This window comes from Cnephaeus nilssonii (assembly GCF_951640355.1).
Source record: "Cnephaeus nilssonii genome assembly, chromosome: 9".
In the NCBI taxonomy this organism is placed as follows: Eukaryota; Metazoa; Chordata; class Mammalia; order Chiroptera; family Vespertilionidae; genus Cnephaeus; species Cnephaeus nilssonii.
The window spans coordinates 77,661,284-77,675,526 of record NC_137080.1 but is presented as its reverse complement, the minus strand read 5'-3'; the positions used below and the strand labels follow the sequence as shown (position 1 = coordinate 77,675,526).

The 14,243-nt window shown below is 42.4% G+C and overlaps 1 protein-coding gene across 1 annotated transcript in view; it reads right to left on the bottom strand.

Annotated features, from left to right (window-relative positions):
* PKHD1 (PKHD1 ciliary IPT domain containing fibrocystin/polyductin) overlaps window positions 1-14,243 on the bottom strand; it is a gene marked incomplete at its 3' end in the record, with an annotated part of 394,211 nt that overhangs the window by 207,154 nt on the left and 172,814 nt on the right. Inside the window, exons 43-44 of the mRNA XM_079780770.1 lie at window positions 8,302-8,414; window positions 7,148-7,253 (exon numbers count right to left, since the gene is read on the bottom strand). Coding sequence (XP_079636896.1) covers window positions 7,148-7,253; window positions 8,302-8,414 — 219 coding nt within the window. The remainder of the gene's footprint in view (window positions 1-7,147; window positions 7,254-8,301; window positions 8,415-14,243) is intronic.

The following is a 14,243-nucleotide window of genomic DNA, read 5'->3' as shown; positions in this document are numbered from 1 at the left end:
GATACATTAAAAAGGTCAATGTGAATTCTTCACATTTCTAAAATAAACTTGCCATTTCCAAATTACACAAAATTAGTGGAGAAAAACATAGCATCCAAGAACCCCAGTATTTAACATTTTCTTCAATGTAGTATATATCTTCTCTAATAAAATGGTAATATGCAAATTAACCATCACTCCGCTACATAAGCCACGCCCACCAGCCAATCAGAGCGAGTATGCAAATTAACCCAAACCAAGATGGCTACAGCCACAGAGAGCAAAGTTTCCCAGGTAACAGAGCAAGCCAAGCTTTCCATAGCCGTTGCAGGCCTAAGCCTCCACTCAAGCTACAAAGTTTCAATTATAGAAGGTAAACAAATTCAAACAAATGGCGGCAGAATGGAGCTTGAGAGAGTAGGCCAGGGTTGCCGGCGGCAACAGGGGAAGCAAAGCTTTAAAGCACACCCTGGCCGGGCCCACCCGCTTAAGGCTACAAAGTTTCAATTGTAGAAGGTGAATTAACTGCCACAGAAATGGCTGCCTCCCCGGAGGGAACAGCAGGCATGGCTCCGCTCCAGGCTACAAAGTTTCAATTGTAGAAGGAAAATAAATCCCAGATACCAGAGCCTCTGCTTGGGTTGCCAGGGGGGCGTGGCCGGCCTGCAAACCACCACAGGCCCCTCGCTCAGGCCACCCCACGGCCCAAGGGAACCCCACCCTGATCCGGGACACCCTTCAGGGCAAACCAGCTGGCCCCCACCCGTGCACCAGGCCTCTATCTTATCTAATAAAAGAGTAATATACAGATTGATCATCACTGCAACACACAATATAGCTGCCCCCATGTGGTCAAAGATCCTGCCCCCATGTGGACACAAGATGGCCACTACAAGATGGCCTGCAAGGGAGGGCAGTTGGGAGGCACCCGGCCTGCATGGGAGGGCAGTTGAGAGGGATCAGGCTTGCAAGGGAGGGCAGTTAGAGGTGATCAACCCTGCAGGAGAGGGCAGTTAGGGGTGACCAGGCCGGCAGAGGAGGGCAGTTGGAGGTGATCAACCCTGCAGGAGAGGGCAGTTAGGGGTGACCAGGCCGGCAGAGGAGGGAAGATGGGGGCAAACAGGCTGGCAGGGGAACAGTTAAGCATCAACCAGGCTGGCAGCGGAGTGGTTAGGGGGTGATCAGGCTGGCAGGCAGAAGCGGTTAGGGGCAATCAGGAAGGCAGGCAGGCAGGTGAGCAGTTGGGAGCCAGCAGTCCTGGATTGTGAGAGGGATGTCGGACTGCCCGTTTAGGCCCAATCCCACCAGGATCGGGCCTAAACGGGCAGTCGGACATCCCTCCAAGAGTCCCAGATTGGAGAGGGTACAGGCTGGGTTGAGGGACAACCCCCCGCCGTGCACGAATTTCGTGCACCGGGCTTCTAGTTAACTAATATTGTCAGAAAATTGTAAATGTGAAATAAGTAATTGAACATGACTACAGACTCGAAATACATTATGTGAACATATATTTATGACAGGTTATGTTAGCAGGCCCAAACTGGGATCAAATATTAACAAAATTAGATTAATAAAGTTGAAAGAATCCCAGTAATTTATAATACAGAATCCTTCATTTTCACCTAGGACTTATATTAACTAACTAGGTGATCTTGGAAAAGACATCTAACTTCTCTTTAGGCCTCATTCAACCATCTTTAAACCAGGGTGGAGATCAGAACTAGCAATTAACCTAACAGAATAATTCCTTATTCATTAAATAGGGTTATGGTTGCTTTCATATCTTAAAGTGGAAGTTTCCTATTAATTAAGAGCAAGGTAGCCTTGCCGAAACCGGTTTGGCTCAGGGGATAGAGCGTCGGTCTGCGGACTGAAGGGTCCCAGATTCGATTCTGGTCAAGGGCATGTACATTGGTTGCGGGCACATCCCCCGGTGGGGGGTGTGCAGGAGGCAGCTGGTCGATGTTTCTAGCTCTCTATCCCTCTCCCTTCCTCTCTGTAAAAAATCAATAAAATATATTTTTAAAAAAAGAGCAAGGTAGCCTAGATTTATCATAGTATTGTGCTTCTAACTGTCAATCAGTCTTTATGCTTGAATTTTGAAGAATTAAATAGCTTGCATTTCCCATTTTGAATGCACCAATAATTTTTATAAAATAATAGATTTTTGAAGATACAAAGGTTTACATAAGTAAAATAGGTATGATCTTGTCACAATTATTACTCAATTACAGGTATCTCAAGTTCTAGCAAATAACTCATATTTAAAAGCAACTAACACCTGGCATTAACTAGAGAACCTGGTAATTACTAAAGAAAATCAACACCCAATAGCAAAAAAGTCCCTATTTATAGTATAAATACAGCTTTCATAATGTGTTCTCATCTAGCTCTCCCTCCTCTAAAAGAATCACTCTGCATTTATGATACATGATGAGGAGAGGGTATTTTTCTCAATTTTTATTAACATACATACAGAAGGGTCAGATTGCCTAAGTTGGGATCCAGCAATTCTTAGCTGTGTGACATGAGCACATATTTTACCCCTAACCCAGAGAGTTTTCTTATCTACAAAAGGAGGATAATAATAATGTTTCCCCCAAAGGTTAAGATGACTAACTGAGAAAATATACAAAAATATTAGCTATCAAGATCATCAAATAGATATAAATTTATATTTACTCACAGTAGAAATTTTACCTGCTGGAATATTCTGTTTAAGTATCTATATATAAGACACTTATGTCTAATGACCAGAATATAGTCTGACATATTAGATAGTTTATTAGAAAACTATCTAATAATGAAAGTTTAAGAAATTTTAAAACAATATGCTTCTTATGATGCAGAAGGCACTTCTAAATGTAACCATTTCCAGAGTCATCATCATTATTATCAACATCGGTCTATCACCACCCAACACTGTTTATTAACAACAGCTATTATTATATACCCAGCAAGACTGGGACACTATTCTAGGCACTTTATATGCAGGCACTTATCTAACTCACAAAACAAACTTATCATTTAGGTTCTATAACTATTTCCATTTTATGAATGAGAAAGAAACAGGGAATTTGCCTAAGGTCACACAGATAGGAAGAGGGAACATTTGAGTTTACATGGCTATGTACAGAAGAGGTTAGTTGTTTTTTTTCTTTTTTAACAGCATTATTGATATACTAGAGGCCCAGTTCATGAAATTCGTGCACAGGAGGGGGGTGCCCCTCAGCCCGGCCTGTACCCTCTCTAATCTGGGACTCCTTGGAGGATGTTCGACTGCCGGGATTGGGCCTAAACCGGCAGTCAGACATCCCTCTCACAATCCGGGACTACTGGCTCCTAACTTCTCACCTGCCTGCCTGCCTGCCCGATTGCCCCTAACCCCTTCTGTTTGCCAGCCTGATCGTCCCCTAACCACTTGCCTGCTGGCCTGATTGATGGCTAACTGCTACTCTGCCAGCCTGATCCCCCCCCCCTACCCTCCCCTGCCAGCCTGATCACCCACAACTGCCCTCCCCTGCCGGCCATCTTGTGGCGGCCATCTTGTGATGATGTGAGGGTGTCCATCTTGTGGCAGCCATCTTGTGATGACGTCACACGATTGCGTCTTGTGAGGGTGTGACACCACCTAGGCTTTTATTATATAGGATATACACCATACAATTCACCTATTAAAAGTTTACAATTGAAAGGTTTTAGTACATTCACAGATATGTGCAACTATCACCAGAGTCAATTTCAGAACATTTTTACTTCAGTAAGAAACACCATATCCTTTAGCCTAAGCAACCATTAATCTTCTTTCTGTCTCTATAGATTTCTCTCTAATGGTCTTTCATATGAGTGGAATCATATAGTATGTGGGTTTTGTGACTGGCTTCTTTTATTTACATAATTTTTTTAAGGTTCATCCATGTTGCAGCATAGTACTTCATTTTATGGCTGAATATTATTCCACTGTCTTAAGGTACCACACTGTGTTTATCCATTTGTCCACCTTTTGGCTATGATGAATAATGCTGCTATAAACATCTGTGTATATGTTTCTGTGAAGATATATGTTTTTATTTTTCTTTGATATATACCTACGAGTAAAATTAATGGATCTTATGGTATCTTTGGTAATCACTTGCGAAACTGCCGGACTGTTTTCCAAAGCATCTAGACCATTTTAAATTCTCACCAGCAGCGTATGAAGGTTCTGCAGGAAATGGGCCTCTGTGATCCATCTCTAGCATGGCCGGCTTTTGATGGAAATGGTTGCTGAATTTCAAAAGTTCCATCATTTCAACGTATGTACCTATGTGCTTTATGTTTTTTATTATTTATTTACCACAAGCAAAGGTCAGGAATTGTTATCTTTCTTTTAAGTTTTTTTACTGTTTCACTTCATTACTGCTGTGTATGTGCTCCATGTGAGTGACGTAGGTGCTTATGTAGGTGGGTTCCGACTTACAGCGAAAATCGCGTTACGTAGTGCCGTAGGAACGGATCTCTGACGTTACCCGAGGACCTAGTGTAGAAAGGGCCTCAGTCCAATTTTTTTTTGAATGGCCCAATGGGAGACAGTAAAACTTAGGTGACATATGAGGAAACAGGTGACCCCATAGTACTCAGCCAATGAGTAACCGGACGAGGGACTGAATAAATTGGCTGTGTTCACTGCCCCAGGTGTGCCGGCACAACTGGATAGACACCTGCTCTTGAGAACGTCTTAGAAGTCTCATTTTCGCCATACTTCTGTCTCTGAGTCAATTATATGAATTTGGACAGGTGAGCATTTCTCACAGTTCCAATTTCGCAAAATCTTTGCCAACACTTACCTCTTATAGTCTAGCCATAAGGGTATGAAGTGGTCATATCTCACTGTGGTTTTGCATCTCTAATAATTAATTATGTTGAACATATTTTCATATGCATATTGGTCATTTGTGAATCGTTGGAGAAATGTCTATTCAGATCTTTTGCTCATTTTTAATTAGGTTATTTATATTTTTATCGTAAGAGTTCTCTATTTATTCTAGATATAAGCCCTTTTCATATATGACTTGCAGATATTATTTCCCATTCCATCGGCTGTATTTTTACCTCTTGAAGAGACCCTTTGAAACATACATTTTTAATTTTGATAAAGTTAAACTTACCTATTTTTCTTTTGTTCCTTGTTCTTTTGGTATCATATCCAATGATCTATTGGATATTCCAAAATCATAAAGTTTTACTCCTTTGTTTTCTTCTAACAGTTTTATAATTTTTTTGCTCTAACATTTAGGTTTTTGGAGCATTTTGAGTTGATTTTTGTAAATAGTATGAGGAAAGGATCCAGTTGCATGTGTTTCTCTATTTGTTCCAGCACCATTTGATGAAAAGATTATTATTTCCTCCATTGATTGGTCTTAGCATCCTTGTCAAAAATCAGTTGACCATAGTATGGTGTATTTCCGTACTCAATTCTATATTATTGAACTATATTTCTATCTTTGTGCCAATACCACCCTATCTAAATGTACTATTGCTTTATAGTATGTTTTGAAATAAGGAAGTGTAAATCCACCTTATTTTTTTCAGATTGTCTTGGGGGAAGTTACTTTTAAAATTTTCCTGCTATCCTGTTAATTACTTTCCTTTACTCATAAAAGTGAAGTTCCAAAACCATTCTCATTATTTGAACTTTTAGTGCACAAGAGTTTAATCTTTAAGGATAGACATTTTTTCATGAATTCAGCACTCTGGTTACAGAACTTGAGAAAACTGATTTTAATGATTTCCCTTTAATATTTTTGTTTCATTGGGTTATTTCCTCTAGAATAAGGTTATTAAAGAGCACAGAGATGGAATTTAAGCTTCTGCAAGGCATGATTGCTTCTCTGCATAAGAGGGCACTTAAATGTTTCTACTAGATTCTCACCCCTACATTTATAGTGCTTATGGAAAACAAGGGACATTATAAAATTAAATGAGAATACTAAATGTAATTGGCAATCCCTGGGTTAACTACCCTAGTTATATGTTTTGGGGCTTTCCCCATCCAAAATTATCTTTCTCTTGTTGGATATATAAAGTAAATATCTAATGTATTTATTGTGACTTAATTTTACATTTTTATTCTGTTTCCTGAGTGCCCTGTAAACATATTTCTTCATCTATGTATGTATGTTAGGCTCCAGATTTCTAAGTGGCAGAGACCAAGTGTTGCACCCAATAGTGACCCTGGATAATTTAATATGTTGCTGATAACAGTGTACAAGCAAAGCTTACCTGTAAGAAATCACTGTGATAATGAAAGGTGAATGACTGAATGTGAACTTGTCTCCCTTTTGAACAAAATAGAAGAAAATTTGACTCATTGATAAAAGTAAACAAAGCACTTTGAACTGGAATTTTTGTGTTCCAATGATAAATAGATTATAAAGTTTTTATCTAACAGTTCTCAGCAGTCCTAGGATCTTCTTCTTATGATTGAAATATGTATTAGCCAAGATATTAGGGTAGCAAATGCACAACATTTGGAGTCTGGATTCTATACCTGATTGTGCCACTAACTATGTGAACATTAGCAAATTCATTTGCTTTCTGAGTTTTAATTTTTTTTATATCTAAATAGGCATGATAAGGGAGAAATGGACGACTTTTATTATCCCTCCTGATGGTAAATCTCGATAGTAATTCTGATGTTCTCTATTACAGCTGCTTAAAAGTCTCCATAAAGGAAGTCAACTAACCCTGGCTTAGTAACTAGTAATTTGTTCATTCAACAACTATTCCACAGACACCTGTAATGCTGTTGGTTCTTTAAAACTATGGTGATATTACAATGCTTCCCTCAGCAGCAACTCATCTCCCTTTATATAGCAATCTATATATATAAAAGGCTAAGTGAACATCTGACCAGCCAGTACATATGATGTGCACTGACCACCAGGGGGCAGACACTCAATGCAGGAGCTGCTGAGCTGAGGTGACTTGGCAGGGGCAGTTCTCGGGTGACGCACCCTGGAACCAGAGAGGAGGGAACCCGATTCCTCCAGGGGCCGCACTACTCCACCTTCAGCCATGGGTGCATGAATCAGTGCACTGGGCTACTAGTGTACAATAAATCACCATGAGAAAACAACAGTTTTAATAAAAATTAAAAAAAGAAAAGAAAAGAACTAAAGAAACTTACCTGCACACCACCTGCACTTCCCCAAACCCTGAAGTTTTGGAACAGGGTGGGGCCAGTGTCATTGTCCCAAGGTGGCTGAAACTTAGGGTAGACAAAGAGCCCACATCTAGAAAGTGAAACAAAGAGTGAAATTTAGTCTGTTTCTGTGTTTCAAACATCCTACTTTTTTTCTCATTGGAAAATATTAAAGTAAAAGTAATGAATTAATTCTCCCCCTTGCTAGGAAAGTAGATACTCTCCAACTTTTGTTCTTCTCCCAGAAGTGCCTTACCATTTTAGGGCTCTGTGTACTTTCTTCGCTCATATCCCAGAACTGATGAGAACCACTAGATAGAAACTTCATAATCTTAATAATTTCATGACACGTGTACTAGTCCTTGCCTCAGCTTCAACATGGCATAACAATTGTTCTTATTCCTTCTCATTTTCCATTATAGCAGTATTCCTATCTTATTATCATCGTAAGTATTTATAGCTTTCAACTACTGGGTTCCTACTGTATTCCAGGGGTTCTCTTAGGTGCATTGCATAAGCTCTAATTGGCACATCCAACTTCCAATGTAGATGTGTTTCCATTTTACAAATAAGGTATCTGACTCTAAAAATAAAAAAAATAGATAAACAATTCAGTAGGAGTAAAGTCAGGATTTGAATCGGGATCTGGTTGACTGAAGTTCGTATTTTTCCCACGATTCTCAAATTCCCTACTCTACCTTGTTTCCCTTAGTGGATGACATTACCCTGTACATAACAGACTTTGGACAGTTCCTTCTCATCTCACAGTGTGCCAGTAACAAGTGAAGAGCCTCCTCTACAAGGTTCATCTTCCCACGCAGTTCCTGAGCCCAGGAACTTGAGCCTCCCAGGGACTCTGTGTCACCAGTTGCTTCTTATCTCTTGGAAGTTTAATTACTCTCTCCATTGAATTCTCCTCTGGCCACAAAAGGTGCATTTTGTCTTGCTGCCCTCTTAAGTGACTTCCTTTTCCATTTTCCTCCCTTCACCACCAAACTTGTATGGTCCAAAATGGTCTGCAGCTGCAGCATCAAATCTCATATGAATGTTAAGTTATACCCTCTCAGGAGTTTTGTACAAAAACAATGCTAAACCATAAGCCTTATACCCAATATTTAGATTAATTTCCCTAAAGTTACCTTGTACAAAAATGTGCAATATTCCCAGTGAAGGAGAGAAGTGGAGCTTGTGATGTTTGGTTGGTCACAAGATGGAAAAAGTAGCCAAAACCAGCAGCACACACTGTGTTTCCCTAGGGAAATTAAGGATAATTAAATAATAATTACTACACATACAACAAAGTTAGTGGAAATGAAGACTCATATACCTGCTCATCCTGATTTTTCTTTCACTTCCTGCCAAGGTATGTTGACATTTTATGGACTCATCTACTCTGCTCACCCATTCCCATACTCCCCCCCGGAAACAAAAATGTTCTCATTCCTCTTCTTCCAGGCAGCACAACTAGACTGTAATTTGCCCACCTCAATAACTGGACTCTTAGGTTACAGTGTCTTTGGAAACGTGCAGTGAGAAATTTATTTACATAATCTAATCCAAGCTCTTTGGTGTATGCAAGCATATACATGTTCCACCAGGAACACCAACGCATGTGGGTGCACACACGCTCACACACAATGCACATAGAACCAAGCAAAGTCAGTATGGAGAAAAAAAAATGAAATAGGTTGTTTTAAAGCCACCAGTACTCAACTCCTGCCTCATTCAAGAGGGGGAACCAATACCCCAAAGCTCCAATCCCTGGAGGTTGCCAGTCTCTGGGGAAGTGTGAGTAAGGGCCACTAAGACTGGAAGCCCGGCCAGCAGGCAGCAGCCAGGACCTGATGGGGCTGCCAGCACTTCCTGACATGATCAACAGAGCTGTTTCCTTAACTTTAGCTGTTATTCACCGTGGGTCCCAAGGCTTTCTCACCCTGGATATTTGTAGTTAGCCAGTCACTCCTCATTTTCCACTCAGTTATGGAACTATTTTCTTCTTTTGTGGACAAGGGACCCATTCCCTTCTGGATTTTGAACATTCCCCAATTTCCTGAGGCCATTTAAAATTCTAAACACATGTTTCATCTACCACATTGTATTCAGCAAAAGTGACTTTTGGGTGCCATTGAATGTGAAGTTGAATTACTGTTGAAGATGCTAATGTGACTTCAAGGAACCAGGGCCACTGCTAAGACTCCAATTATCTTGAGGTGGCATAGTCTAGAGTGGTGGCTGTCAATCGGATTATTTTGTTCCTCAGGGAGCATTTGGAAGTCTCTAAAAGTTAGAGGGATGCTACTGGCGTTAAGTGAGTTGTGACCAGGGCAGCCTCTCACAACAAAGAATTACATGACCCAAAATGGTGCTACTGCCACAGTTGAGAAACCCTCGTCTACAGTCTAGACTGGAAGTATGTACTCCCAAAATAATTCACACCTACTTTCTAGTATCCTATCTCCAAATTTTGATGGAAATACCAACCTAAATATAAAATCATGGTTAATTACAATAAGAATGCTTTGGCAATCTTTACCAGGAGGATATTAATATCTTTTCTTTTTTAAAATGTATCTTTATTGTTGAAAGTATTACATCTGTCCCCCTTTTCCCTCATTGATCCCCTCAACCCCACCACCACCACCACCCCAGGCCTTCACTGCACTATCATCTGTGTCCATGGGTTATACATATCTATATATATATTGTAGGAATATGCAAATTTGTCTGGGATGCCATCACATCACGACTGTTCACTTGTGGGGCCATGGGGTGGCACTCCGGGTCTAAGCGCGATTTCGTCCCACCCAGGCAGGCTCCCCTGCAGCTGACAGCCGAATCCCAATGCCAATCTGGGGTTTACCAAACTTTACTGGAGCTGCTCCACACACCCCCACCCTCTGCCCCAGGACCTCACTGCCCGCAGCAGGGTGCCCCTGCAGCGTCCTGACAGGAGGGTGGCCAGGGAGAGCCGAGTGGGGCGGGGCTGCAAGGAGCCACGAAGGGGCGGGGGCTGGGAGACTGGCCTCCACCTGAGGGGCAGCTCCTGGGCGAGCGCTCCGGCTTCGGCGAAACGGCCAGCCAGGAGGCAGGCAGCCCAAGGGGCGCAGAGCAGCGCTGAGGTGGGGTGCACCAGAGGGGGCTCAGGCCGGGGCAGGGGATCTGCCTCGCCCGTGGAGAATGAGGTTCTGTGGTGGGCCCAAGACACGGGTTGGCCCGGTGGGAAATGCCGGCGGGGAAGAATGCTCGGGCAGAGGGGCATGGACCCGAGATAGGGGTTGAGGGGCGGCGCCACCTCAGTGGAAGGGTGCCACATTGCCGGGTACCCCACTGCGATTCCGCGAAGCTCCTGTCGCTAACCAGGCCTTGCCGTGGCCTGCGCACTTGAAAGGCCTGGACTCCTGCTCCTACCTTGGCCCAAAAGCAAGCCCACACCCGCCCCGCCCCCAGTTCTCACCCCGCCCCGCCCCAAGGCGGCTTACGCCTGCAGGGTGAGTGCGAACCCTACCACCTGCTCCCCCAAAGGGTGGGCAGTAAAGAATGTGGGCGGGGGAAGGGGAGAGGAAAGAATGTGGAGCATTCAGGATGAAGAGGTGCTTGAGAAGGAGGCTCAGAAGCCTCACAGGGAGGTATGTTCTGTTTGCCCCGTGGCTGTCCCTTAGGAAAGGCAGAGAGCACAGTTGTGAGGGCTCCCTGCTCGCTGAGTCCAGTTCCGCAGCCAATTGGAATTGGCCTCAGCTTCCTGATCTGTAAAGTGGATTAAGCGTGTCCCAGTGCCTTCAATGAGCATTGAGGGCCAATTGAGATACTATATAAAGAAAATGAGGGAAGAAGTGAGAAAGAAAAGGAAGGGCGAGCAACACAAAAGAAAGACTGGAAGGAACCTGTAAACCTATTGTCACTTAAATAGGGAATATGGTCAGTAGTGTTGTAATGACGGTATGATGCCAGGTGGGTACTGGAAATATCGGGGAACACTTTGTAAAGATTATGATTGTCTAACCACTATTCTGTAACTAATATAAAACCTGAAACTAATACAAAATAATATTGAATGTAAAGAAATGAAAATAGGAGTGAAATTTTTATAAATTTCAAAGTTTAAATAAAGGCTGTAAAGGAAGGAAGGGGGAGAATAAAAATAGTGTTTTTCATTTTACCACTTTATTGTCTTTTCAGTACATGAAAAAGACAGTTGTCTTTATATGGTGCTTTTTTACTTTTCTAAGTCATTATCTCATTTGATGGTCAGGGCAACTTAAAGACAAGATAAGTATTCCCTCCACTATTCAAAGAAAGGAAATCTTGGAGTCTGGCCCCAATGATTCAATCATAAAGCCCTTATTGTAAAGCAGGGTTAGTGAAATTTTCTGTGAAGGGTCATATCAATACTAATAAAAGCCTTGGGGGTGATCAGGCCAGCAGGGGAGGGCAGTTGGGGACAATCAGGCCGGCAAGGGAGCAGTTAGGCGTCAATCAGGCCGGCAGGGGAGCGGTTAGGGGGTGATCAGGTTGGCAGGCAGAAGCGGTTAGGGGCAATCAGGCAGGTAGGCAGCGATTGGTTAGAAGCCAGCGGTCCCAGATTGTGAGAGGGCTGTCCAAAGGGTCCGAGATTGGAGAGGGTATAGGCTAGGCTGAGGAACACCCCTGCCCCGGGCATGAATTTTATGCACCGGGCCACTAGTATGCATATAACTTCTTTGGTTAATCTCTTCCTGCCACCCTCCCTCCACCCCCATTCACTCATCAGTCTGTTCCATGCTTCTACTTTCCTGGATCTATTTTGTTCATTAGACTCCACATATGAGTGAGATCATGTGGTACTTGTCTTTCTCTGATTGACTTATTTCGCTTAGCATAAAGACTCCACAGAAAGAGAAATTTAAAAAAAAAACAAAACAATTCCATTGCAACAAAAATATAGAATATTAATATCTTTTCAAACAACCAAATCTAGCATTAGGCATTCTTTTTATCTCATTTCTTCCCTCATGCTAGAAAAGAGGACATGCACTCATGATTCTTGGCTTCGGGAAGACTTGCTGTCACTAGGTTGGCAAATACAAGTGCCCGATATATCTCCCAAGCCCTCGTAGGTACATAAGGAAGTAACGTAGCTGTTGATTTTCAGTTATGATTATACAACTGGCAACTTCCTCATGGAATTACAAAAGAAGCTCCACCCTCCACATGGCCAGTACCAAGTGGCTGTGTCTCTGCCATTATGAGCCATGGGAAAGGCCTGAGTACATAAAAATTGAGGAATAGGAAATGGAGGCTTCTTAAACACCACCTTTTCTGAAAGTATTTCAACAATGAGACAGGTGCACTAGAGGCTGGAAGTAATTATCTCCCTTGGACATACACCTCGATTTCATTACCAGTGAAATGCTAGTTCATGGCTCAGACTTACCCAGGATGTAAGATTCAAACATTTAAAGAATATTTTGCAAGGGCTACATCCTTATTCATCACCTTTGCCAGACAAGTGCACACAGAGCACATATGTTGAGCAAATGAATAGATTTGTTGCTTCATCTGCCCTAGTGTCATTAGTATTTATGCAGCACCTGGGTGATCATATATAATGCTTTCCAACTGCATTCATAGATGGGCAGGATATTCCAACTTCAGTCTTCTGTTAGCCGATAAAGAGCAGTTTTCTTATAAAAGAAGCACTTGAACAGTCGGATCACATTGCTTCCCAGCCCTTTTCACTCTCCATTGCAATTGGCTATGCTACAAATGATTCATGAGGAAATCCACATATTTATGCAGGCAGCCGGCGGCTTGTGGGGAAGAGTTTAAGGCAAGCAGGGAATTTTGTGTGGAAATCAATTTTTTGCGGAAGTCACTGTATTATGGACATTCAAGCAAGAGAAATTCCAGAGAGAAATTAACTGCTCAAGTAAGACAGCTCCTTGAGGTGTGTATCTATAGTTACTAGAAAAAAAAGTGAGTTAACCCTTCAGGCAGCTCTTAAATATACATTAGCTATTGAGTGGGGAGAGCGAGAGAACTGAAACTGGGCCTTTAAATACAGAATTCCTTACAAAATTGATTCACAAACCAGAACAAATTCCCCTCAAATTAAATGGGTGTTTCCAAAGGGTTTGTTTTCAGGGTTTTCCTGTGGGGTATCCTAAACAAGAGTCTGGTCATAGGAAATTTCCAACACCGCCATAAGCATGGGTACTTGGAGCTCTGGAGGTAAGCAGGCCCTCTCTAGCCTGAGGTTGACCGCAGAGCTAGAGCCTCTGGGCAGATAACAAGAAATCCCTAGAAGGAGTAGAAGATGCAGATGCTGGAGCTGTCAAGGGAAGGCAGCTGGAAACGGAGTGCTCCAAGAGCTACAGGTGAGGCATGTGAAACCATCACCAAACCATTTCTGGAAAGCACAAAAAAGGCCCGTCTAAGGAGTGTACAGAGGAATATCACAAGTCCCCAGGAGACTCAGGAATATCACGCTTGAGTCTCACTAGCAAGAAAGCACACAGCTCAGGTTTTGCTTCTCCCTGGATTTCGTGTAGCTGCAGCCTGGGCAGGGAAGCAGGGAGACCACTTGTGGCTATGAGAACTAAAAAGGAATATCACACTTGAAATTCCCTTGCACCACACAGGGTTGTAGGGGAGTCAACTGTAAAGGTGATTGCTTGGGCATCAAAGAAAATTCTGTGTGCTGTGGCTATGTGTTTGTTCCTAGATTCTGGGAGTAATATCCAACCACAAACCTATTGCAGAGACTTAAGAATTAACTTTGTTTGTTCACTGCCTGCCCACCAGGCCAGATATTTCAAAGTCAGACTCAGTTATGTGGGAGAGAGTTCAGGCTTTCAGGGTTGGTTGCCCAGGCATCAGGAATAGGTTCATCTCTTCAAATCTCAACAAGGGCTTTAGTTTAGTTGATAGTATTGTCCCAATGTCAATTTCTTGATTTTGCCATTGGTCTATGGTAATGGTCACGGTTACATTATCATTGGGGGCAAACTAGGTGACAGTCATGCAGGAATGCTGTGTTGTATTTTTGCACCTTTTTCTGAATATAAAATTATTTCAGAATTGGAAGTTTAAAATGGAAAAACCC